We start from the raw sequence: 27703 nt of genomic DNA, 5'->3' as shown, positions 1-27703 counted from the left end.
ACAATAAAACACCTGAGATATTTCAGTTGGTGTGCAATGAATCTAAAATATATGAAAGTTTAATTTTTATCATTACATTATGGAAAATAGTGAACTTTATCACTATATGCTAATTTTTTGAGAAGGACCTGTAACTGGTTTAATGCACACATTATGCTTACAATAATCTTTCAGAAGAAAATAAATTGGATACATTATACAAACTGTTAGACTTATTTAGATTTTATTTAGGGCTAGGAGTGCTTGGACCTGGGTGCAAATGGATATGGTATGTCCAGATTCTAGGAATTAAGGTGTAAACAGTGGTGCTTTCAGCCAGTCCTTGTCCATGTTGGTCAAATCCATAATTCTGATGGTTGCACATACACAGTTCCACCACTTGGGGGTGAGTGAGGAGAAAGGCAAGTTCATTCAGGGTGTGCAGTCACAGAGAGTAGGAATTGTGCCCTTGACAGCACGGTAGACAACATCTGCAGCTGAATATTGCACAAACTGTGATCAGAAGCCAGTGGGAAATGAAAAGCAAGACATGGTCTTACTTAAGGAGGGTGAAGACTAGCCAAGCAACAGTGTTCTGAATGAAGTGAAGCTATCTAAGGCCGCAGGCAGGGAGGTCAGCCAACATAGAGCTACAGTAGACAAGGCAGGACAGCAGAACGGCTCGGGCCAGAAACTGAGATACCGCCCTGCTATTCATTTAGTGATTACACTTGTCTCTTCACCAAGGCCATGTGCCACAGGGTGGGGAAAAACTAACCCTACATATCTTGTGCAGCCCCGGCATCCAAATCCACCAAAAGGATGAAGTCCGAAACCATAATGTGAGGCATCCCTGCCTACCTCAAAGTACATTATTCATCCGTGACCGTTTCCATTCATAAGCAAATCAAGAGTGCTTAAAATCTGATTTGCATATGAACCAGGGCTACCTTGTTTCCCTAACATTCCACTGTCTGTTTTCAAAGCTTGACATTCAAAAGGTGGGGCACAGAGACCAAACAGACCAAACACCAACCAATGCAAATAAATCCATTTTTATTATGTGGTTACAAACACGCAGCTCTTACAAAGCCCATTCTACAGACAGTCATTACAATTATGACATGCTATATGAATTTTATATGTGGAAGAAACAACCTTTGTGTCTTCATGAAAAGCACACAGGGCACACTGAACAGGAGTATATATTTAAACAAACAAACTGTAAACTGAGATGCTAATAATAGCAATGTCTAGTGTAGTGCTTTTGAACTTCAGGTGATGAACCCCACCTTGGTGATGTAAGCAGAAAAAAAAAAATACTGCATTAGCAATCAGACAAAGATTACTGATGCCACCGTCAAAGGCATCAGGCCAGCATGGTCCAGCAGCTTTTCTTTTGCATAGACACGAGGAGTCCCAGGAGATCCCTTCAGCTGGGAAAACACTACAGTCTGCCAAAAATGTATTCTAAGGGATTGAGGCCAACACCGTGGGGGGGGGGGGACTTGATGCACCTCCTCAAAAATATAAAGCCCAGCATTTATCTCTTCACTTCCTGATATGCCTGATAACCACATCTGATACGTTGAGAAGCAGCTCACTTCGCTATAGCACGTACAAGTAAACACAGTATTTATCCTGATATACCAGGGCATAGAACCTGGGAACAGAAAGGCAAAAGACGACATGGAGGCGTCTGACAGCACTGAATGCTTCCACAGTTCAGCTACGAGCGCTTCTGCGGGTCTAACTTCATCAGGGTGCAAATATTTTCTCATGCCAAATTGCATATGCAGTAAAATGCTTGCGAAGGCCATCTGCAAACAAGCTGCACTGAAACAACAAAATGTATTCCCTTTCGGTACCAAACAGAAATCTTGAGTACAGTCTGGTTCAGATGGAGAAAATCCTTGAAGTGTCATGCACCGTCAGTGTGTGAAACCCTGCTTAACTCACAAGCCACAATAGCTAAATGCTATCCTCCCAGTGACAACAGCATCTACAGGACCGATGAACAGCCCTTTACAATGAACATTTACATGAAATGAAACCATGGCTTTACACACAAACACTGGACATCTCACACAACATCAAAGTCTGACAGTTTTGCTAGATTTATACTGGAAGGTCATGCTGACTTCCTGTGTTCAGATCTTTTTTTCTGGCTGTTGCATTACAATGTAATCAGTACCAAGACAGAACACATGAGAACAAGACAAGACACACTTGCTTAACGATGTATTGGGTTTCATTCATTGTGCATCCCTTCAAGCAGTTGTGCATACTTTATCTGAGTAAAAAGCGTTCAACAGTCACAGATCAACACCCGCCTGAACAGCCTGCAGGCAGAGGAAAAACACTGGATTCAACAATGAACTGAGCAACAAATTTTATCGGCGCACAAACGATGATGTCCTTTCAAAAAAGCATAATGTGGGAAAATACCTACTCATTAAAAGGCAATAAGAGCAATGAATGAAAACATGTCCACTTTCCTTTGGAGGAACCAGTGGCTCCAAGTTGTAAAATGTCTATTTTGCTTCCTTAATGGGACCCTCACTACGTAAATTCCTAACACCTCAAAGCATTCATTCAGAGAGGAGGAAAATACTGTTCCAATCCAGACACCACAGTGTAAAGTACTGAAGTATACGTAGACTTTGGGTACACTTAGGAAGCAACTAAAAGGCAGCTTTTCTTTTATGTGCGGAACAAAAACATGACTTTTATTGTATAGCTCCTTAGTTTGCAAGGACGTACAGTACACGTGCATTTGGACAGAATACAGAAATACTTACTGACCCTTCAAGCATTTACTGTACCCTGCTTTCCGCTTTTTGCTGCACAGTCATTTTTACACTTGCAATAATGAAATAATTATGTAATAATGTTACAGATGACAGGTAAATCAAATTGGTTCTGGGGGAGGGAGGGAAGAAAATAATGTGGAGAGGTTGACATTGGCAGGGTGTCTGCAGCCCCTCCTCAGTGAGAACTCAAGAGTGTGTGGGCACAGGGAAAGGAGCCTGTCAGGCGGCAAGATGCCAGCGCGGGAGGCTGGAGGATGGAAACCCCCACCTCCCCCATCACCCTCGCCCTCACCTCAGGCCCAAACTCAGCCCCCTCGCCAACCTCCCCTAGTCATCGACGGTGATGTTGCGGAACAGATAGGCCATTGACTCCCCGTTGTGAATGCGGCGAATGGCCTCTGCCAGGATCATGCTGACATCCACCGTCTTGATCTTGGGGCACTGGAGCTTCTGCACCTCATGAGGGACAGTGTTGGTCACCACCACCTGACAACGCAGGGACAAAATGCAGCTTAGCAAAGACCGGGAAGCCTGGGACCCACCGGTGGATGATGAAATCAATATTTCTGCTCCAGCTCTGATCTACTATATTGATCTTCGGTTTGCTGACCTTAAATGCATTTCTGATTTATTTTTAAAGGGGGCTGGGTGTTCCTTACAGTAATGAGCACGCTGTTGAAACCATTACTTAAAGAAAATGTTTCTAGGCGGCACAAAGAGCGGGGCTCACCTCATCAATAGCAGACTCCTCGATCAGGCGGGGGGCATCAGCGGACAACAGGCCATGTGTGGCCATGATGTAGATCTTGTAAGCCCCCCTCTCCTTCAGGATCTCTGCAGCAGCAACAAAGTCCTCCACATCGTCTATGATGTCGTCCTAGCAGAGAGCAGCAACATCTCAACATGGTTCCAGAAGCTTTGGGCACACTTCCCCCTAATGCTCTCTTCTCTTTTTTTTTAGCCTGATCTGGTCATGATTTGCATATAATGCCTAATACTTGCTCAAAGATGCTTGTTTTGTAGCTTCACACTAAGAAACCAGACGAGCAGGGAATGCCTGGTTGAAGCCAGTACACAATCTGTACAAAACTCCCCACTTTGTTAATCTAGCATCTTATCATTCTACTGAAAATACATTAGTGTCTTGCTTTCAACTATACCTATTACTACAAAATGAACCAATACAAAGGGAAAAATTCTTACGACAATGATGGCAATTCTTCCTCCCACATCTCCCACCACTGTGATGGGTGGTTTTTCCTTAGCCATCATTACTGCAACACAAAAAATGCAAGTTACACCCAGCTCCCGCTAACAGTTTCAGGCATGTAAGCATACAGAAATAAAATCACCAAAATCATCTTAGTGTAGATTGGGTAAGATGGGTTAAAGTGGGCTTTTCAAAACTGCAAGACCTTCTTTGCTGAATCCACAAAATCCGTTTGTCCCAACTGGCCCTCCTTGTCAAACCTCTACCCACCCCCTGAAACAAAGGAACACTTTTGTTTAAAGAAAAAGAAAAAAAAAAAAAAAAACTTAACACTCTTACAGTTTATACAACACATCAGCAGGGAGGGTCATTAATCTTCACTGCCTGCCTTCCTCTTTCGCTAGGGAGTAATGGAGTGAAGAAATATGCGAGATGAAGGTTAGAGCAGGCTGGCCAGGTTAGGTGACAAATGTGACACATCAGAGACTCCATAAATAAGACTGGGGTCTGGTCACAATACTGCTTAGCCTAAGCTTTAGCATAAGCTTTAGCATAAGCGTGGATAATGTGCATTCATACGCTGGCTGTTTCAAAGACACCCAACAAGCGTTTGCTTTAGTTAATGTTAGCTATATAGTAAAAGTCTCACACGCTAGTTCATATGATTACCAGTTAGATGGGCCGTCTAATTTGAGGCAAGCTGTTAAATGAACTGGTGAATGCATCACATTCCCCATTTTACCCCACCTACAATTTAAGTTTCGATTTGAAGGGAAATCTTCATTGCAGCACATGCCATGCAAAATCAAAACAACCTCGTCTTTTGCCCAGCATACCCAATCAGACTCCTGTATATTTAGAAACTCCCACAAGAGTGCATCGTTTTTTAAGAGGAGTTCTGGAACAGAGGAAAAAGTTCCATTCAGAGTGGGAACAGACAACAGCTACTGTTCCATTTTTTTCACTCCAGAAACACTACAACCATGCAGGGACTTTAGGAGGGATGTCAAAGTTTTTAAATATACAAGAATCAAACCTTTTTTCATCGATCCATCAAAGCCAACCAAAATAAAGACAATGCAGTGAAACAAAGGCTTGCCAACATCCCCTGTCTGGCCGCTGTGGTCTTTTCACAGGTAGGCTGTGGCATTATTGCTCTCAGGAAACACAGAAAAAAAGGCAGACAGCCAGCTGACACACACGCACAGCCAGGACAGCCAGGACAGCCAAATATATAGGAGCACTGTTCAGCAGAGCTAGATTATAGCAGGGATTATAGCACTGACATATGCCCATCAACTCCCAGATAAGGCCAGAGGCAAACAGAGTTACTGTACACTATTGGCTTGGCCTAAGTAATTAACATCAAGCACTTTTTATCCATCCATCACCATTTTCTCAGGAATATAGCAAGTAAAACACTGTTCATTAATTAGGTGTTTGCTCAATTTACATGACTAACAGTGTAGTGTACTGTGGGTTTATTAAATTCTTCCAGGATGTACTGGAATGGTATGAGAGCTTTATACTAAGCTGAGAAGCAACACGCTGTAGGCCACATTTAGTACACAAGGGGGAGAGTTGGCAAGCCCTATTGCCTCATTACGATTTCAAAACTGCTACAGGTTACCAACAATAGATCTGCCATGAGTGCAGAATTCAGAATACCGTAGGGAAACAACCATGAAAAAAGTGCTGTTCTTTAGATGGGTGTTTCCCAGAAATCAGTGTTTCAAGGAAGTAAAAAATAAATCAATAAACCAAACATTAAGTCAGTGTTTGGTATTCTGACACAAAAGGGGATAAGATGTGGTTGTAAGTAAAGGGCACCTCATGCAGTAGGCTGTCGTGTGTGGATGTGGTGGACGTGAGACTGCAGACCTGTTTTAACTCAGCTCTGACCTAGGGTCAGTGGGCGCACGAATGTCCTGGTCCCTGTGTGCTTTTCAACCATGGCACCATGACACATCTGTCATATTCTAAGGATGTCACTGGCATTAACGTCTTGTTCCTCCATACATACCAAATGAAACGGTAGCAGTGAGACCTTATGAGGACCACAGGGTAGAGGCAGGACCAAACAACCACGCTAAGAATGTGGCACTGTGTCCCAACTTCTCACGTGGAGAACAGAGATGCAAAAATCCCCCTTACCCTTGCGAGATTCAAGACATTGTATATTCTCTACACTTCTTTACATACCTGCAAGGCTAAATTTTTATATGAACTGCATGATTGCTGGGTGCTACTAAGTGGTGATATTACAGGGCAGACTCAGCAATTTGAGCACTTTTTCCCCTGCAATAAAAATTATGGGAAACCAGCATGGATGGTCTTGGCTCTGAACGCTAATTGGTTTGCTGAATTCTAATTGGACTGTGATCGGAAGCGATGGAAGAGTGCCCCGTTTTAAAACCCCTGTCGGATTCGTGACAGCCAGCTGCCGGAAAAATTAGAAATCTTACAGGATCTCAACAAGATGAGGCAGTGTGTTGATTAGCAATTCAATCCAGTATCAAAAGACATCACTCTCCAGAAATAATGGTTCCCTTTCATCAAAGGATTGTTCGGAAATTATCCTACAGATTTTTACAACGGAGAGCTTTCAACCCTGTGCATGGCAAACACTCTGAAAATCTGCCTTCACAGTTTATCACAACTGCGGTCACAATGTCAGTACATCCAGGAGATCCCCTCAGTGCCATATTGCTGGCCTGAGTTCTTGCATAACCTCGACCTGGAGCACCGACATCTAGCTAGGGCCCAGTGTGACTGGCCAGTCCCCATGCCTCTCTTTTGCACTGCCCTCTCATGGTATAACCCACTCCACAGCCAATCCCAGCTCCTCCAGCCAAGCCCAAGCAGAGACAGTCATGCCTGCAGCTGTGGGGTGCAACTGTGCAGCTACAAGCCCTGGAATAAAGGATACACTTGGCTCGCAGGAGACTGACTCATGCCTACTAGCTATGAGCTCAGGTAGAACAAAAAAAGGAAAACGCGTCCCCATCCAGGTTGAAAGGTCACCACGTCAAATGTGAGTTCAGGTTTAAAAAATACAGCTGACTAAATGGGTCAGCAGCATCGATTTCAGTAAGCAGTGCACTGGCAAGGGCCCAGATCCAGACAGACCAGCTTTGATGTTCTGAATCAAAGACAGCACTGCATGAAGGGAATGGGCTTCAAAGACCTAGTACGGTCCATTTCAGATGTCAGCTTCCCCAACCACCCACCCCCCCGCAGTGGAAATTAAATAAGGTTCCTGAATCTCAGAGTGTGTCATGACCACAGAGATTGAAAGCCCTCACTCACAACAAAGTCTACATGCATGTGTTAAGGAACCATCTGATATGTTATTGCTGTGTTCAAAAGCAGAATGGAATTACTGTCGTACTTGGGAGCTCTATGCCAGGGAACGGAGCTTGGTGTTTCCCTATTACCAACAAATAAATGGCACATTAACAGATAGTCAAACACAGGTGACATGACACAGATACAGCGACAGGACTGGAAAAAGCCCCTTGGTATTCTCTGTGAAAAGGTAATGATCTCATTTTGGTAAATCCTCATTTGAAAAATCCAGAGATTACAGCAAAATATGATTAGGTTTCTTGACTTAAAGTTTCCTTTAACAGCAGAGTACTGTTTGTTTCCCTGATTCAGAAGCTTAGGTAATGACGTACAGGCATTCGCAGCCACAAGTAAAAATTACATAACGGTCCATTGTTTTTCTTGTCCCTTCCCCCCTGTTCAGAGAAGCTTTTACTGTTATCCACGCTCTGATCCTGAATTAGGGAGCATGAAAGGAATCGATACTTTACTCTGCCCTCGGTAATTTGCTGGCAGGCGGCAAGAGTCTGAAACGTCAGAAGGGATTTTGATACAACAAACTTGTTTTTCAGTCCTCTGATGGTTTGCAGTCTGCTGCTCCATCAGGGAGAAAATGACAGTTTAGCCTAATCCTCTGCATAAAAATGCAAAACCCATGGATTCCCATGAGGAGACAACCATGTAATAACTACTGTGCTACACATCTAGTCCCAGGGGGGTAGGAAACAAGCCTGGGTGGGATTCTGCTTCCATTTCTGTTGGAAAATGGAAATGACCACAGAGGAGTTCTTAGCCAATTTGCTGATCAAATAACAGAGGCACACAAGAGGATTTTTGAAGTCCTGGATTAGAACAGTAATAAATATACAAATGCACAGTGCTAGAAGTAATGATCCAGCTACACAGGCTTAACAACTTATTAAGTTCTAGAGTCATTTGCCGATATCATGACACAAACGCCACCTCGTGTAACGTTTTTATCAAGAGCAAGAGCCTAACTGGAGGACTTCAGCTAAATGTGTATTTCATATGGTCGCATCTACAAGAAAAGATTTTTCACCAGCTTCTAACAATGCAGCATTATTTATGGATCCTATCTTGGCTGCTTTGACTTCCTTTGATCACAGCAGTGTTTAAAAAGCCTCCCCAGCAGATAAATTATTTCTAAATGTGCTTCACACAATAACCATCTGACAGACAGTGGCCTTTGGCTCACAGAATGCAACAGCTTACCAAGAAAAACAAGCCAAGTGCCTTTTCCATAAAATAGAGCCCTGATTTAGGTAACTGGAGAGCTGTAGACTGTGACTTCCCTCAATTGATTCTTCTGTGTGTTGGATTCAGGAAAACTGTATCATTCTGTCACCTTACTCAAACGTACTGTGATACGTGTAGCTTTGTTCCATAAAAGAAGGTCTCTACCCTTCAAAGACATTAAGGCCATTTTTTCTACACATCTGTAAACAATACTGTCTAAGTCAACTGGAGAGGTCTGTTCCAGGGACACAGATGCCTAGAATATGCTTTAAAAGGGACTGCAAACCAAAGGGCTCCCAAAGAGTTCAGCAGTTGTGTCTGACATCTATAAACCAAACCTGTTATATAAAGTAACTGCAAAGACCAATTAGAGACAGGGGTTCACTGTGTTATCTGTTGTTCACGGTGTTATATTTGTTCAGTGTTATTTAGATGGATGAAGAATATTAAAGAACTTGGAATAGACCACGGGTCAGCGATGGTGGCGCTTTCAGTCATGCCTCTTCTCAAACGGTTCCATTCTAGGAGTCCTGAATCGGTAAGAGGATGCTGCAGCGCCACCACCAGGCCGACCGTGGCCTAGTAGCTCCAGAGAGGCGGAGAGGACAGTGTGAAAAGGGCCTGGCGGCATCTTACACGGCAGCTCCAACCCCGGGTGGCCTGTGGTGTTGCGGACAGAGGGGGGAGAGTGTCGGCCGTCGGCCATGTCAGACTCAGAGCACTGAGCCTCCCCATGCATCACAGCCAGGCCCAGCCGCAGCCTCTCCGCATAAGACTGAGCCCTGGAACGACATATAGACTGTTAAAACGCACACACCCTCATGCTCACACGCACAGGTACCAAAACACAAACGTCTGTCACAGTCACCTTTGCAACAGCACAACTGGTCACCATATACAGCACACAGAGGCAAGCTTTGTGAACTCAGCCCGTCACAGTTATTGCTGCAATAGCAAAGTTGGACATCACATCTAGTGCACACAAACCAGCCCTAGTGACATCAAACTCACTATTACACTGGAACATACACATACACCCAAATACACGCGCACACATACGCACACGCACAGCGAAGCGACAAAACAACACCAGTTGCCTGCAGTCAGCAACTCGACACGCAACTCGCTTTTTCCAGGCTACACATTACCTCTTGGCAGCTGACGGGGACTTTGCAACAATAATGGCATTACGATAATCTGGGATCTGAAAGGGAAAGTGGGGAAAGGGTTGGACAAAGCAATTTACATACATCCAAACAGTAGGCACTCTGGCTCTGTTTAAAAGTAACCCTTTAAGCCCTCTAGCCCTCATTTTGGGAGTCAGAAAAGACACGGGCCCAGCATGAGGGGATGTCCAGATTCAGAGTGACTGAGATGAGGTAAATTAAAAAAATTTATCCCTGAAATAAATTGTCAACAAATGGGAAATCAATGGCTCCCCTGCAAGTACGAAATCTTTATTGGCCTACCGAATCAAAACAGTGGGTGCACTGCAATTCTGTCAGTTCATACATGACTTGACCACCATCTGCAAAACCACAATGTCCCCAAACTCCTGTGAGACACATACTGTAGTCATGCTATTTACTAGCAAAAGGGAGGGTAGTGGTGCCCAGCTGATGATGAAATTACTTTAAGACATGGGTCAAGGCACCTCTTTTTACAAATCCTTCGCCCCTCCTCCCTCAAGCCTTAGACTGACTGCTTGGTAAGGTCATGCCATGTCACCAAGGACGAGCACTTTTGAGGGCTAGAGGATTTAAGAGTCAGTGACACTTCAACGCTCTTGAAATGGTCATCTAATCTGAATGGACTGCTGCTGTTACACATCACCCATTTCACTGAAACAGAACAATCACTGCAGGTTACCTCCTCCTGGATGTACTGCAGAAGGAAGGGGGAGGCTCTCAGGTTGTCCACAGGAAAACTGAAGAAGCCTTGAATCTCCTTCTGGTGCAAATCCATAGTGATGATGTGAGTTAAACCTGTGAATGCCAATAGAGCAAACTGTCAACAGGTCGGTAAGGAAGCTGCTAATGGGGATGACAGCTTAGCCCCAGGATCCAGTTACCTTCACACTCACTACCCACAGCTGCCTGTCAGGGGATGAGATGCAGCAAAGCCATCTGCAAATTTTCATTCTAACCAAGGCTGGAATCTCCTCTAGACACTCACTAACTAGTTTATTAGACATCACTGTATCAAGCAGGCAAAGTTGGGCTTCTAACTTAGAAAGATGTTAGCTCTGCCCCAACATAACATTTGTGGCAAAGGCAATTTTTAATATGCTTTTCAAATGTTAACTTAATCTGTCCCTGGTATACAAATATGCAACAGTCAAACAGGCAAATTAAAGTGCAGATGACAAAATTATTCATTACTAAAATCCTATACATAACTTCAGTAGGCAAATTCTGCTTTGCGTGTATGTTCATTGTATGACAGTAGAGCCCCCTCTACAATGAAAACAAACCATATTACCTGCTTTGGCTAGCATAGAGGCCAGCAATTTGCAAACAATGGAGCCTCTTTTCCTCATCTTACACTGTTTGCTGTAAGGGAAGTAAGGAATGACCCCGATAATGTTCTTTGCACAAGAGGTCTTCAGGGCATAGGCCATCACCAACAGCTCCATGATAGCCGTGTTAACATCTCTAGATTCAGAAGAAAAAAACAAAGTGATTAATTATGAATACTAAAGCACAAAGGCTTACATCTAACTCTCACCGAGCTCTGCCTGCACTTCACAGACAACTCAGTTAGAGACTCGTATTACAGTGTTGACACTATGCCTGTAACCCTGACACTGTAAAGGTCTCCTTTAGTCTTTCCTTTTCAGAGCCTCTAGGGGAATGACTACAACCCTGAAGTGGGAGAATATTTTCCCGTTATTATGCCTCACCAGAACCGCAATAACACAGCACTGCACTTTTAACCAACAGGAAAGCAGTTTATCCTGGGTGACAACACAGGCTAACCATGTACCCATACAGTGCCTACTGGTGCAGCCCCCGAAAGCAGGAGCCCAACAGCGGAGTCTAAAAGCTGCTCAGGATTACATCTCAGTTTACAGAGATCAGACCTCTCCCGCTGCCCCGGGGCCTGAGGTGGCCAGTGTCACTGGGAGGTCCTTGTGAGACTCGGCTGTGGCCTCACAGCACAATTCTGATTACAGTAATCAGCTACGGAATGCAACTGACTCACCAACACTTACAAATGGGTGCTGCTTATCTATACATGCTATGAAACAGCAAGATACTGAAGATTGCTGCGAAGCTTTGATGTTCAAGTCCCTAGAAAAAGAATGTCCAAGCACGCTGTCTAAAATAGTTTCTTAACCTTCAAAAGGCCAATAATTTTGATCATCCTGATAAAAAGGTGATCCTCCACTGGTCTGGGGTGAGAGGGGATGCTATTCCAAGGACTTCTTAGAATTCTTTTAGGGCAGTGCATAGTTTAGTTAGTTAGTCAAACACGCTTTAACATGCTTTGACATAAGGTAAATCATTTGATGTAGCTCCAGAGAATGCAACTGACAACATGAGGTTATGGACAATTTAAGACAAAGACCACCCGGCCTTACCTGGGTATGGTCTGGATGATGAAGATATCTTGCCCTCGTACAGATTCTTTCACATCTACTCTGGTTTCTGCTCAGAAGAGAAATAAACACATTCAATTCCAGTAGCGAGATGGGCGTTTACACTTTCCAATTCCATTTCAAATGATTTTGGTGGAAAGGCACTTTGAAAATGGACCAGGTGCTGAAGGACTTAGTCACACCACTGGCAGTTGCACATCCAGGCCATCACCATGACATTGTCACTAGGAGTACTCAAGCAGACATGAGGTCAGGACACCGCACCAAAAACCTCACCTCTGTTTGACTCCTGGTAGACCACTGACTTCCCCAGTTCCACACCAAGGCGCCTGGCAAGGAAGACGTGTGAGAGCAAAAAATTAAAACATACACAGATTCACTGAGAGACAAACCATATCAAAGGGGGAAATGGCTATATACAATACACTTCCTCTTACAGGGCTGTCATCTGTAAGTTATAGATGGAGATATACTAGCTGTATCAGCCAAAAATGCTATTGACCACTTTAACTAATCCCCAGGTAGCCACACCTCAGCCATTCATAATTCCTTTCTACCTACATCACTGATAGCGTGACTAGTAATCAATTCCCACGTGTTTCACACATCCATAAATTCTAAAGGCCAGGCCTATCTCGGCACAGACGCACCATACACAAACAAAAAGGACATACAAGCTAGTGCAAACAGTTGACTTATGATATGAGGGTCAGAGTTAATGCAGAACCAAAAGGTCAGAGCAACTCAGGATGGGGGGAAGTTTCACAAACCATAACAGCTGTCATTAATATGATCTGCAGTCAGTTAAATTCAAAATTGTTGACATACTGGGTAACCAAACATGTAGTGCACAGTGCAGTATGAATTTTAGCCAGAAAACCTGCAGCCTTAAAAAAAAAAAAAAAAAAAACTGTAACATGACTGTAATGTTTGATTAACAGACGGGTCAAGGTTCCACTTTAATTCCAGCCCAGTGATAAACACAGAAGGCTGCTATAAACATGTTTACCATTAACAGAATTCTTTAAAGTGCATGCTTCCATGTTGTGCCTTCATCACAAGGTAGCCTAATGATTATAACACCAGTGCTCATTAACATCGATGGACAGTAGCAAATAGTCTTTTGACATCAAGTGATGCAGCTGAATGCTAGAGCTTGTTAAGTGACATCATAACTGATTTTCTGCCTGTAAATCTCAGACAAGTTCACTAGGCAGATGACAACTACACCAGCAAGTAAATATAAATTCTGCAATTTCAGAAAAAAAAGCATTGAATAATGACTTATTTCAATTTTCAAGTATGGTACACACACAGACACATTTTTCACTTGTGGCTATTTAATTATTTTCTTGGGGAATTCTTTACCAGCATAATATTTTTAAATTCTATTACTTTTTAACTATTAAAATTAAGTTAAAGAAATATTAAAATGAAGTGCTCTTCAGCAGTGGGCTATTTCCTCACTGTTTTTTTCCCCCTACAATACAGCAATTACAAACCTCAGGTGCCTCAGTAGAGTGAAAAAAGCCAATTTCCAAGCACTGCAATAATTCTGTCTTTGTAATTTAATGTCTATGGTAAGAGTTATTCAATTCAGTTGAATTAAAAAAAAAACTATTGCCTATCCCACAGGGATAGAAAATTTTCTTTGACAGGAGGCTCAGTAAAACATATAAAAAAACATTCACGTTGGGAACAAGGACATGCATACATTAAAAACACAGAGCAGATAAAATAGCAGTTGGGATAAAAGTCTTCTTGTAAATGTTCTTTTTGACCAAAGGTACTGTGTACCATCTCCCTGATGGGAGTGGCTGAAAGGAGTTATGGAAGGGGTGGGAAAGGTCTGTTGCAATGAGGAGGGCTTTCCTTCTGACTGCCAGCGTTTAGAGTTCTGAAAGTGGTGCTTGCTGTGTGCCTGTTATCTTGCTAGCTTGGTTTGTGATCCTTGAAAGCCCGTTTTTGCATTTAACTAAAAGGGTTGAACCAGGATGAGATGTTGACGGTGAGCACAGATTCGACGAGTGATATGTAGGCAACTGTTAAAATGTCCTTGCTAATATTAAAACATCTCAGCTTCCATAGAAGGCCTAGGCATTGTTGAGCCTTTTTAAAGACACTATCTGCGTGCTTGGCAAAGGTGAGACAGGGGTCGATCTCTGTGCTTAGGTATTTATTATTTCTCATCCCTTCAACTTTGAATGTTCTGGAATACATATAACATGTCATACAATGTACCATAATCTGAAATAAGAAAAAGTAATGCAGTTGATTGTATTATGTGCATTGAGCCTATGTGTATGCTGTACATGAAACAACTTTTTACAAGGGGTCTGTCCCTTGGAGTCATTAGATCTGTCACTAGCAAATGAAGTGAACCAAGAAGTCCATGTGCAGCGTGCTCTGGTTCTGTACAAAGGACACTCTCTTTAAAATTTCTTTGGGGTCAACATCATTCAGACTGGGTGTAATAGAGATGGGCAGACAAGAAAAGAAAAAGGGAGCAATTATGTGCTAGCCCATGCTAACCAACTGTAGGTATTACTCTTTGATACAATGTAAAATAAAAGTGCACATACACATGTTTTAACTGTACTTACTCAGCAGCCTTATACAAAGGGCAACTTTAATCTGTCCAAGATATGACGTCTCTATGCTGCATTCATTTACAGTAAACACAGAACAGAACAGAGCACTGTCCTTTTTTGGCAATCATCACTCTCGTATGCAATGGCGAGACACTGGGACCAGCAAAACCTGCAAAATGGTGACCCCATGGACGATTAAAAGCTTAATTAGAGTGCATTTTGGCAGCTACAGTTATCAAGGACGTAAGGGGGTAATCCTGCCATAAGCCTTGGCCGAAAAACTGAATGGTCAGCAGCAGTGATCTCACACTCTATGCATGCAGTGAACTACCTCTTGCAAGGAAATAGTGATGATTCCCTCTGTGCTGTTCATTTGCACACACATTCTGCCTGTGACCAAACTGAAAAATGTATTTTAATGCCATTTACTTCATTTGTGCTCCAGGACACGTATGAACAGACTGAACTTCCTGACCTTAAAACACACCAGTTTAACATAATCAAAAGCAAAAACTGGAAAATGCAGTCTCTTAGGGAAATTTCTCTGTGTGAAGAACTAACTACCTGCATTACTGCAATGTCACAGTGAGGAGGTCCCATTTCCATTAACCCTGGTCAAAGCACACTAGAACATGACCAAACTACTAAGGACATGTCCACTTATAGCCAGCTGCAGAAAAGACACGGTGGAAAGTTGGAAGTTCCAGGTGCAGCTGAAACCTAGGTCACCAGGGCATGGCAGAAGTAGATGCGTTTATGGACCCTCGTCATATGACAACAGAGGAAATAGCACTATTTATATGGTGTTCTGTCAGGCTATCTCCCGTGACTAGAACTGACTGGTACTGAGATCCAAAAGATCAAATTAATTACTGCATATACTCCAGCTGGATGGAGCCACAGATCACTGCATGGGAGCAGGAGCAAGCCATTGCACCCCTGATCACACGGCCAGGGTCCCTCCAGAGGAAAGGGCAACTCAAGAAATGGAAATGAGGCAACTGTCCTAAGATCAGTTTTCAAAAGCAAAGCTATAAGACTAAGGGAAAAAGGTTTCTGCAATGTGACAAAATTGAAAGTTATCTGAGCAGCACTGTTTTCCTTTCCAACAAAAACTGTCAGTCCTCAACAAAGACATTCCGTACAAAAATGGCTAGTGTAGCAATTTAACAAACAGAATACTTCTTTCCAAAATCTGTCTTTTTGAAAACCATTTGCTGTGAGTCTACAACAGACCCCACTGCTATACTTATCTTTAAAAAAAGCAGATATCTTCTCACAAAAAATGAGAAACCTGATTATTTTTTATTGTTAATTATGGCTTTTGGTGTTCAAATCGATATTCCCACACAACTCACAACTCATTTCCCTTCAATTCTCACATTTCTGCCTATTGGTTCAAGCATCTCAGTCTGTTCCAAAATCTTCTCGCATTTCTGAAATACACACCAGCCATTTTAGAAGCTGGCATGCTTACACTGTCAATTCCAGCCCAGTGCCAACATAAGTGTCTGTTTACACATTTACGGACTTTAAACTCTTCCTCTGAAATACAGTTTAGTTTTCATGTCAAAGAATCGGAGAAGCTCAGAGCAATCTCAGGGACATTAATACAAAAAAATGTAAATAAATTCCTTTTTGTCACTACACGCGCTGCATTTGTCTGGCTATAGCATTAACGTCATCTGAAATTTAACTTAAAATTCACTCACTTCGGACTCCAGCAGATTCCAAAGGCAGTCCTACAGTAATGTAATACACCTAAACACAGTGTGAAGCTAAAAGGAGCAGCACAGATTGAAGTGCTTCCATGGTCTCCAAGTTTCTCAGAGCTTCAAGTCCCTACAAAAGTTGTTCTTGAGCCCATAAAAGAGCCAAAGAGGTTCAACTACTAGGCAATAGGGTTTACTTTTACAGGGTAAGTGGAAGATATTGCCCACCCACAAAAAGTGAGACTAATTATGCTACATAAAGGAGGTACACAAGGGTCCCACAGCACTCCGTTAAAAGTAAAATGAATACATTCATCGAGGCTGTTGCTGGTCCCTTCCCCATACGAATTCTGCTACAGAAAGGCATAAAACCTTCAGTAACCATGTCATGCAGTCTTTAAGTTGTCAGCCAACAGCAATAATAAACACGAGTATCAGAGCCTCTGGTGCAATATGAATTGGCATATTTAATCGTCACATCATAGCATTTCCATGTAAGCCTGTTGTCGACATTACTAGGGTGAATACCAATGGCCGACGCATAACGAAGCAAGATAGTTAGTCCTACGCTAATCATTCAGAGTGAATGATGCTAAATATCCTACCCACTGTCTAGTTTTAAACTCACTGACTCTAGCTATACAGTACTAGCTACAATTCAAAAAGGGCAATAATATGTACGGGAAAACTGCAATTAAGACGCCGACATTAAGGAGTATATTAACTCGACAAACCCCTTTTACTGACCACCTGTGACCAGACCCCTAAACCACAGAATACACAGAAATTTTAATGCTACTGTTACTGGATAAAAGCCGAAAGTCCTCTGCCTGTTTCTATTGATGTATTATGACGTGAAGGTCACTTCCATCGAATGTCTCGCAGACCAGTTTTCCAATACGGAGAAAAACACTATATACATCAAAATAAAGGCAGCCGTCACGCCAACTTACTGTAACGTCAATTAATGGACGACTGCGGGTCGAGACGGCCAGCATGTTTGCACTTGATTATCCAATAAGGATCCCTTCAGCAATACGAAACTTACTGTATTTTTATACAATACTTACTCTGTGATCTTCTTGGCCAGTTCTGTACATGCTGTAGTGGAGTTAGCAGAAAAGACACGATATCCGCTTTTTGCGACATTCATTCTCGGATGGTAACCATGCGAAAGCCTCAGAGTATGAGAATGAGAGAAAGAAGACTTGTGAGGCCCTATGAGTCTTTTCGACATGTCTGCTCACACAAAGGACAGAGTTTAAAACATTCACACCCTACACCATGCAATCACTGAGGCAAATTAACTGCAAGTTAGCTAGATTGCCACTTGTCGACTCACTCAAAAGCAATGAAACTTGCTAACATACAGTTACTTTTTAGCTATTCAAGTTAGTGAAAACCCTAATGTTAGCGTTAATACAATGTAAAACGCGTAACGTCAGCCAGATGTCTTGCTAGCCAGACACTCGCGGTGACAAGCAGATATTTTCAGACAAAGCGATTAAGTTAGCTAGATAGTTACTTCATGGCCAACTAGGTACAGATGTAGCTAAATTTTCAGAATACAAATCCAGGTATCTGAACAAAGAGCAAATATAAATGAAGCTAGTCAGCTATAGCTAACGTTAGCTATTCAGCCACAGTTTAACAGTAACGTCAACACTTGACTTACTTTTTCCTTCTTTTTAAGCCTTGCAACCAAGTCAGCGGTAATAGTCAGCTAGCTAGCTAACAATGCCGCTTAAACACCAGCTAACTTGTTGGCGTGCGAGTAACTACTAGAGGGAGGTAGCTAGCTAGCTAACGTTAGCGCAGCAGAATAGCTTGCTAACACTGTTAGCTGTCTTAGTTAATGAATATGTAGTCAGCTAGAAGTAACTAGCTAGGCACGTTAGCTGGCCACAGCTGTCTGTACTGATAGGTGGTTAGCGAGCTAATAGCAGTAGCGAGTGTCAACAATAGCCAGCTATATTCAATCTAGCTACCTCATGATTTACATAGCCATTGACCTAGCTTCCGAAAAGAGACCACCGTAGGAAACACGTCTACCGCTAGACTGATACCGAGTTGGTGTCAAAAACTACTGCACATATATGCGTACACCTGTCAACCCGCTACCGAATTATCTCTCTCACTACAGCCGATAGCTTGCTAGCAACGAGGCGATAATTTAAAATGAACGGACTGTATCACCAGCTATTAGGCTAAGTGTCGGTCGGTCTTGTTTACAAAAATAGCGAAGGTCAGCTAGCTAGGTCCTGAGCGATAACTACAGGGGTTAGATATCTCTGCTCGAGCTACGTCGTCAACTTTTTACTAGCCAACGTTATTTCCCAGTAAGCAATCGATATATGTGACAGTCGATATTTGTATCGGTGTAGCTGCCCAGTCTTAGATATTCCTAGACAGTTAACACTCTACCACTACCCTGCCTTTCTCGCGGTACTGTCGCTAAACTTTGTTGCAATGCGGTCACAGTAAAGAAGTCGTCACGCTTCTCGTGATTGGCTAACGGTTGAATTTAACGGGCACCCAGATATAGCCAATGAGAACAATGCATTCGAAATCAAAAGGGTGTCACGCTGGGAATTTCAGCCACTCAGAATGCTCCCGGGTCGAGCAAGAAAGGTCAAAGTTTGAAACGCGCGACATATTTCCGCAGTTCGAATGTTGCGGCATTGGTTTACAGATATTTGTATTAGTCGTTGGACAAGTTGTATCAGTTTTGTTAAGAACGTTAAACTGGTTTGTTTCTTCTTAATCTTCTGTGAAGGACTGTATATATTGCCAGTGTTTAGATAGCTAGTTAGCTAACTAACCATACTTACCAGTCTAGCTCAGTCCTGCGTAGCTCGGGCTAGGTATGGAAGCTAGGTACAAAAAAGTCTTATAAGGGTTATAGGTCATTATGAAGCAATGCAGTAATGTTAGCGATAATAGCCAGCAACCAAAGTTATAAATATGTTATATACCAGAATAAAAATATGTCTAAGTTCTTCTAATAGTAATAGTATTCGAATACAGTGCTATTCAAAGCATTAAATCAATATTAGAAAGATGTTCTTGAAAAATACTTTACTTTTTCAAAGTTTATTATAAAATAAAACACATCATCTGAGAATAAATCACCGTTCTATTTCACTCAAGCAAAACAGTTATTCGTAAGTAAAAAAAAAAAATTATTGACCTAGATACAGTGTTAAGCTCAAGACACAATCCATATGTCTAATACAAAGCTCAAATTTACAAAATATGGCACAATGGAAACTATTTACATCTTTATTTCTACAAGCAACTAGGCCCTGTCTTAAAAGTATACACAAATAAATCACTTTCCAAAATGATCTTAATCCACCTTTTCATATACAAAGTTGAAGTGCGTAAGTGCTTTCAGACCATCCCAGATGTACATGCAGTTTGTAGTTTGAGTCATACAGAATGAACTTTTAAATGGCTACAGAAGGCAAGAATGTAATTGAACTGCTCGGACTATAATTCCAGTGGGTGGTTTCTGTGTCATCCTTTTGTAACTCTTCTCTTTTGATCGATGGAAGGTACACGCTTGCTCTTTCACAATCAGTGTGTTCACCAAAACACCCTTTTCATGAGAGACTTGAGCAAGCATACTTGCTTCCCTCACTGTCCTACCTTTTGTAAAATCCAGCCATCCCCGTCTTGCGAAAGCAGGCCTTGACAGAGGAGACACATTTAACAAAGATAGTCGCTGCCGCCATGTTTTTTCCTTCTCTCTCCTTGTCGTCCTCAGCACTTGAGCACCTTCTCTTTGAGCAGGTCAAGGATGACCTGTCTCTCCTGGCTCTCCAGCTCAAAGCGCCGCTCTCTCTCCTTCCTCTCAGCCCCCAGCCTCTCCCTCTCCAGGGCGATTTTGCTCCTCTGGATCTCCAGTTCCTCCCGCCGCAGGGCCATCTCTTCTTCCCGCAGACGCTGCTCCGCCTCCGACCGCTTCTCCAGGAAGCTGAGGATTTCAGAGTAGGTTTGGCAGCAGCACTGGCATGGCCGTTTGGCTGTGGGCGCCGCCATTTCCACCATCTCTTCCTGCTCCTCTGGGTCTGGGGTTGGGGGTACTGGGCCAGGGGAAACCAAAGAGAACAATTTCCTGGGTTTACTGTCCTCAGCAGTGGTAACGGTGTTTGATTATCTACACAATTTGACATCCTTTAAAGATGCTGAATAAATACAATCCATTAGTAACAGTCGTAGCAGTAGCATCTTTTTATTTGGTCATAGTACTGTTTTCAGCATACTACACTATTTTATTTTACTATCAGACACAATTGAACTTTGCATCTATGAAACATGGTTAATTAAATGTTAACAACAAATGGACCCTAATTCAAGCTTATAAACAATTGCCAACATATTTTTAAAAGACCGTTAAATTTACCTGTGCTTTGTGTCTCCTCACCTGCAGGAGGCACTGTCTGGGTAGGCATCACACTGAGCTTGTCTTGCTCTGGTAGTACCAGCTCCTCCAGTGATCTTTTCCTAAGATCCTCATCCTGGTACTTATTCTCATTGCTTCCCAGAAGCCCCTTTTCTGCTTCCAATTCCAGTACCTCATGTAGCAGGTCTTCTTTTTGGGCATAAAGCCTTTCTGTCCCAAACCTGAGAAGAGGAACACAGTAATCTTACTGGCAATGAAAGCCTTACTTATCTGCTCATAGTGGCCTCTGTGTTTTCTGCCATTACAGTTGATTTTTAAATATTTGGAAATATTTTTACTGATATTTTTGGCAAATGTTAAAAACAGAACACAAATACAAAGGACAATAAAACTATTCAATATAATGTAAATATATACACAAAAATTGATATTAAGTAAAATAACATAGATGCTGACATTAACACAATGGATTACCAATCAAGTATAACTTCATTTTTCATGCACAGTAATCTGTTGAGCTATCATGGGCAAACCAGATACTAGTTTCAAATCAGTTTGCAAATCCTTTTTCTCACTTGTTGGGGCAGTCATAAAGGCTCAACTGTTTTCTATATTACCCTCAACACAAAAATATATTTCTTTCACATGTCCAAGAATGAACAGCGAACAAACTGTTTGCCCCTGTTGGGTTTCATATGAAATTTAAATAAGTTGAGCATCAACTCTTACAAGTTATTTTAAGTCACTTTTTTAAAGCTGATGAAAGCTACAACAGCAATGACAACCTTGACTCATATGTAGATTTACTGTGCTAACTATTACTATGCATCAATCAGCATGCATCAATCAGCAAAGTCTCAGGTCATTGGCCGTGGGGGGTGTACACTGTATAAAGAATATTTTACTAGGATCACATGAGTGCCTGAGCCTGGCCTGACCTGCGCAGGCTGGCAAAGTCCTGCTTCTTGTAGTAGTCCAGCAGCAGTGTGGTCCTCTCGCGGCATCGCCTGGCGTCCACCTCAAAGCTCTCGTCCTGCAGGGCAGCAGTGATGATCTCACCCACTCTGGCCCAGATCCGGCCCGGCTCCTTGGAGGAGAAAGGGTTCTGAGCGATGACTTCCCTCAGCAGTAGGATGTCGTGGCGGGCAGAGAAGCGCACCTGCCGCTTCCGCGGGGTGGTGGAGGGGCCAGCGATGGAGAAACCTGTGGGCAGAGGAGGGGTGAGAGAGAAAAATCATTTAGGTCTATGTCCTCTGAGTGTTACCGAAAGAGGTGGTAATAACTATAACAAGATGGCTGCACTGAGGAGTGAGAAGCTGATTGATGAAGGGTATCTAGAACAGAAAAGTAAACTTCTGACAGACAGTACTGGCAGACAGTCCTGTGCAGAAAGTTTGAGAGACATTTAATACTTGATGTGTTTATTTGGCTGGCACCCTGACCCAGAATGACTATGTTATGGCAGGGTAGGGGGGAAGAGAAAATGATGTAAGAAAATCTATCCAACCAATTGGTATTCTCTACAGAAGAAAATTGTGTATTTTGATAACATTTTGAATTATTAATTTTAATGTAACAACAATAAACACATTTAATGTCATAACTGTAATCAAATAAAATATTGTTTATAATTATATTACTGTTGCCGTCATCAAAATCTTCAAATAACGGTATAATACACACTGAGAGAATACATTAATGTGTTTGGAATCCATGTGTGATCCAGCTGATGCAGCTAGCTAGCCAAACCGGCACGACAGCAATTTGTAATTTAATACATAGACGGACATTTTTATTAGGGGTCGCCGCTTGTAATCTGAAAGCATGACACATGAATATGAGCTGTCATCAAGCCTCGCTTTCTCACACGAATTTGTGAATGTTTTCAGCGCTGTTGCCGCATGATATAAAGTAGTCAATCGGATTGCCAAACACACGTAGCTACGCCAGTTAGCTACGTCTACGCATTACAGAGATTACGCAGACAGAGGAGGGAACAGTATCTCAGTGTTTATTTAGCTGTGGCGCGATATTGCAATCAAATGGGATATTTATGGAGGTAGGAGAATACATGTATTCTGTCAATTGCTAAAGAAAATAAAATCCATATCAGACGTAACGTTAGCGGTGTAAATCAGAAGTCTTACCACCGTTGCTTGGCAGCTCCACTACACGTTCCATGTCGTCTTGTATCCGGGGTCAGCTGATACACAGGAATTGTTGAGGTCACAGTACACGTCCACTCACCAGTACAGGTTCCACTCTGACGTGTAACTCAACTTCTCAGAAAATCTGGCAAAACTGGAGAGACCAGAAAGTGTAAGTCCTGTAAATATCCACAAGAGGGCAACAAAAGTCTATGTCTGTTTCTAATCTTATCCTTTCCGATTGTCGTTATGGTGCTCACCAAATACCATTGCGCTTGAAGTTTACATCTGTATGATATCGTATGCATTATGTTGCTGCATGGAGGTGCAAAAAATAAAAACAGCAACCTTATTAAACATTACTATTATTATTGATTAGATCATTTTCTTTTATTCATTGGCATAGACGTCGAAAACCAGACAGTAAATTAAATTATGCACAGAGAGTTGCACTATCAGATCATTAATAACGCAACCGGGATTGCTAAAACGGCTGTGAACAAATAGGCTAATTTACTACTTCAGTGGCCTTGTGGGGGACTATCTGATCCAGATCCTTTTTGGTTGAACACTGACGATTGCGATACAAAGCATAAATTCATTAGCGTGATTTAGTGTTTTTCGATGTCATCCTAGAAATAATAGATCGGTATCCGTTCCGAGGGACGATCTTGAACAGCCTCTAATAACTTTTTTCTTGGTAATTCTGCAATATATTCATGTATCTACATACATGACAGCAACAATATCTGTACTGCTGGTAATATTTTAGAAATATATTACAGATTTTCCACATTAATTTATATGTTTTATGTCATATTTTAAAATAAATCACTTTTTAATTATAACTGTCTGAGTCAAGACAAGTGATAAAAGGCAGAGCCTAGGAACTCTTAGTTAGGTAGAGTTAGGTCTACATTTAATGCAGACATGAAGCACAGGCAGAAGGAGCTCACAGAAAGAAAAAAAGAACAGACAGATGGGGTCTGTCATTCATGAAGTCTAATTGAGGTAACATCTGCAATATGAAAGCAACAACTTGAAAGTGGACTACCCAGTTAATGCACCATAAGTCATTGCACAGTGTTATTGGGGCAATCAAAGGACGCTTGCAACATGAGCAGCTGAGTTTTATTTTATTTGTTATACTTGACACTCACGTCAGTGCTCTGGTGTTTCAGGGTAATAAACTGTCACATTTCTTGACCTAGATTATGCTGCCTTGTTATCATATCGCAGTACTAGCCGATGCCCCTTAGATATTATTGAGGAAGAAATCATTACACACATCCTCTCGTTGGCACCAGAAGGGGAAAAGTCTTTCAACGAGCCCTTGGTTCCTCCTTAATGGTTCACCTTACGTCAGAGAATATTTCCTGGACTTTTTGCCTGACCAGGCACTTCTTTCATACTTTTTAGAGTGCCTGTTTTGCAACCCCATCTTTGGACAGCCCTATTTCCAATGCAGGAGTGTCTGACAGCTCCTCTGCCCCCCCCCCCCCCCCCCCCCACGCACTTTTGCCTGAGCTGAGTGTGGCCCTGTCACTCCACGCCCCCACACTGAGCCCTGCCTGAGCAACTTTCACAGTCCCGTAACTTGGTTCCCCTAATGTGCCCTGCTTATGTGGGCAGCGGAGCTTAACAGGTTTAATACAGTGTGGATAATAAGTTATAGTAATAATGAAATAATCGCAATAATAGTCTCCGCTCTATCAGCCGGAGGGGCCCACACTCCTCAAAAGCAGCTTTTGCAGATGCAGCTTGCTCACTGTACCGGCGCAGCCTGATTGAAGCTGACAACCTGTTACTTTTCATTTCAGGAGCTCTCCCACATGAGATAAGTGCTAGAATAGCTGGCAAAATGTTTGATGTTTGTGTGCCAAGGTAGATAGTTGCATACTTACCACAGTGTCCCTTGCCACATTCTATAAAAGAAAATTTTAAGATGGCTTTTTGGTCCGTTTAAAAAGTGACATACTGCTACTCATAAATGAATCAAATTAAACAGATCATATTGAGGTGTAAATTCCATATGCACTGTCTGTCGGCTAGTGTGGGAATGTGTTTGGGTTGTAAGGAAAAGTATTAGATGGGTCCCAATGTTCTAGGGTGATGATTTGAATACAGACACACAGGCACTGTGAGTGGATTATGCATACAAGCAGGGTAACAACAATGGGCCTTCAAGACAGCACCACTAAGGTGAAACAGAAGTAATTGAGTTAGCATGTGGAGGGGAAACTGATCAGCTTCCTTCACACCTAGGACATCCTGTCAGTCCTGTCTCAAGCCCAGCCCAACTCTGAATTTATCCCTTTTGAATCCAAATTCACATACACACCTTCACACAAAGGTTCTTTGATGGGGAGGGTCTTATGGGGTATAAACAGAGGTCATGGTTTCTGTGCTCTTGGCATTCGATCCACCTTGCGATACCCAGGGAATGCCTACACTGTGAGCTATACTACTTTTGCTTTGCAATAAAACATTATTTTGCCAGAGCCACCTTTTTGTCTTGCAAGTTGGAATTCTTACAGGGTGAACGTTTGCGTTGGGAGGACGAAGTATACTCAGATGAACAGGCTGTAGGGTGGTGTAGTGGAACTGATCTTGTTGTAAATAAGTTGCAGCTTCTTTCTCGGATCAGACACTACTGCTGTACCCTTAAGCGAGACGCTCAACCTGAATTGCTTGGGTAATAATAGAATATAAATGGATAGTATGTAAAAATGAATTTGCTCAAGTTAACCCCAGGGTATCTGCGAAGGAAATAACAAACCTTAATTTAATGTAATTATATTTTCGGCACCAAGGGATTAAACTCTGCCTGCAGTCAAGGTGCAGCCTCGTTCCTGCTGTCAGGTGAAGCACAAGAGGCAACTGTCAGTATTCTAGCTTAAGGCGGTGTCTGGACCTTTGTCAGCTACCTTAATATATACTAGTGAAGCAGCTTGTATGTAGAATGAGTGCATAGAGCTCCTTGGAATCTCAGAACATTCCTGTGCTTTTTTCACAGCAGATTTGTTCCCTTCCGGCTGCAACCCCAAGGTACCGCTTTGCTTTTATTTTTCAAGAGGAACTCAGTTGACCCCAAGGTTCTGTGTCTGGATCGTAACGATTCCTGACTGTGCTTTGATCAAAAAGAATAACCACAAAATAACTGTTGCACTGCTACAAAACTGGTTTCATGGTCACATTAGGTGTAAGTAATACCATTTGCAAGGAGAAACTGGTATGCGTTTGCAATGCATATTATGGGTGGCACAGGCCATCTCTCAACAATAGCAAATGGACAACATTGTAAGTCATTCAAAATTCCAGATAAATAAGTTGATGTTCAATTGTCATTGTGACAGATCTCGAGTTACCATAGCTTCTTTATTTAGTGATCCATCATCACATGATCATATTTCTCCTTTAGTAGAACTTCAAATCCAAAGTCAAGATTTCCTGCAAAGTCAGTAATTACACAAGTTTATAGTGGGCTGTCGCAGTACACTGCGCATGGCTTTGTGCAGAAATCTGTCATCTTCTTATTGCACTGACACAATCTGAATAGCACAACTTTCAAAAGACTTTTCTGCATAATAAAAATGTCAGCATGAACTCTTCTGCCTTTCTTCAGACAGCAGTTTATCAGTTTCCATATCTTCCTCTGATGAGCCGCTATCTCCATCACGATAATGCCAAACCATGCTTTTTAATATCCTCAGCGACGCTCTGGAAGAGATCAGCATGTTACATTAGTTTTAATACCCCATTTGACTCTTTGCATCACACTTGGTATGCATTCTTTGGGTTTGAAATGCCTTTTGTGGGCACATTGTTTTCCCTCTGAGTCACAATCCGTAAAAGACTTCACACCTTTATTTATTCATCACTGAACTGTGACTGAACTCTTCATTTAGTCTGAATCAACATGCAAACCTTGTTATCGCGAGTGAAATGTAAAATAAACTCTAGTAGCGGATGTCCATCCATGCGGTTAGCCATTCTCCATTTGGCCACTTGTAACCTTTGAACGTGAGATTTGAAAATGAAAATATTCTACAGCAAGCAAGCCACCATTGCCACATGTCAGGAAAATATTTGGGCATCACAGTGGAAAGAACATAGTAATATCACACTGCCAATATAAGAGAAAAGACAAGAACCAAAATGTCACAAATGAAAAATGCCTCTCTCTCCAGAGAAGATAGCTGGAGCGTGTTTGGAAAGGTGTAACATGACACCATTAGAATTCTGGTCAGCGTGGGTGGTCGTGGCTTATAAATTGCATTCACTTCCAGACATTTTTTAGAGCATTATTATCACATAGAGCTAAGCAAGTCCTAACTATTTGCAAATAGACTGTTACTTGCACCACTTACAAGGCAAGTGGGTGTGGTAGTGACTACGTTTACCTTTTATCTTTAACTACTTTCTTTTTTATTTCAAAGTAGACTTGTGACTTTCTGTTTTTTATTGTGAATAAAGCTCCTATGTATTCTGCAATTTACTCATGTTTCTTTCAACCGTATCCTGAATACCTGACCATTTTATTTCATTCATTGTCCCTGAAAACACATTATTTCCTACATAAAAAAAACAGTTGAGCTGCCAGCCTTCCACTGTCTTCCTCTGTAACTTAATTTCTTCCTGTCTTTATTTTGTCAATC

General features: G+C 42.1%; 1 protein-coding gene across 4 annotated transcripts; it reads right to left on the bottom strand.

The window, feature by feature from the left end:
- Positions 1–1469: 1469 nt before the first annotated feature.
- On the bottom strand, positions 1470–18948 carry prpsap1 (phosphoribosyl pyrophosphate synthetase-associated protein 1). 4 transcript variants are annotated; one of them, XM_036524002.1, is made up of 12 exons: positions 18166–18948; positions 17561–17668; positions 12464–12516; positions 12170–12236; positions 11068–11240; positions 10456–10571; positions 9735–9790; positions 9223–9368; positions 7394–7432; positions 3996–4066; positions 3523–3669; positions 1470–3278 (listed from the first exon to the last, which is right to left on the bottom strand). In XM_036524002.1, the coding sequence occupies exons 2-12, from the start codon at positions 17641–17643 to the stop codon at positions 3120–3122; spliced, it is 1110 nt and encodes a 369-aa protein (XP_036379895.1). In that variant the 5' UTR covers positions 17644–17668; positions 18166–18948; the 3' UTR covers positions 1470–3119. The 4 variants fall into 4 exon arrangements, with proteins under 4 accessions (XP_036379895.1, XP_036379885.1, XP_036379866.1 ...); XM_036523992.1 differs by having other exon boundaries at positions 18479–18948; XM_036523973.1 differs by lacking the exon at positions 18166–18948 and having other exon boundaries at positions 17561–18115.
- Between the last annotated feature and the right edge of the window lie 8755 nt (positions 18949–27703).

The sequence above is a fragment of the Megalops cyprinoides genome, chromosome 1, assembly GCF_013368585.1.
Source record: "Megalops cyprinoides isolate fMegCyp1 chromosome 1, fMegCyp1.pri, whole genome shotgun sequence".
Taxonomy (NCBI): domain Eukaryota; kingdom Metazoa; phylum Chordata; class Actinopteri; order Elopiformes; family Megalopidae; genus Megalops; species Megalops cyprinoides.
This window is presented reverse-complemented; position numbering and strand designations above follow the sequence as displayed.

What these genes read in the sequence shown, in the direction of transcription:
- prpsap1 (XM_036523973.1), bottom strand. Translation starts at nt 17,727, where the DNA reads ATGTCGAAAAGACTCATAGGGCCTCACAAGTCTTCTTTCTCTCATTCT. An exon ending in TGCAGTACATCCAGGAGGAG is followed by an intron (nt 9,791 to 10,455) that starts GTAACCTGCAGT and finishes TTTCCCTTTCAG; the next exon opens with ATCCCAGATTATCGTAATGC. An exon ending in GAAGAATTGCCATCATTGTC is followed by an intron (nt 3,670 to 3,995) that starts GTAAGAATTTTT and finishes GCTCTCTGCTAG; the next exon opens with GACGACATCATAGACGATGT.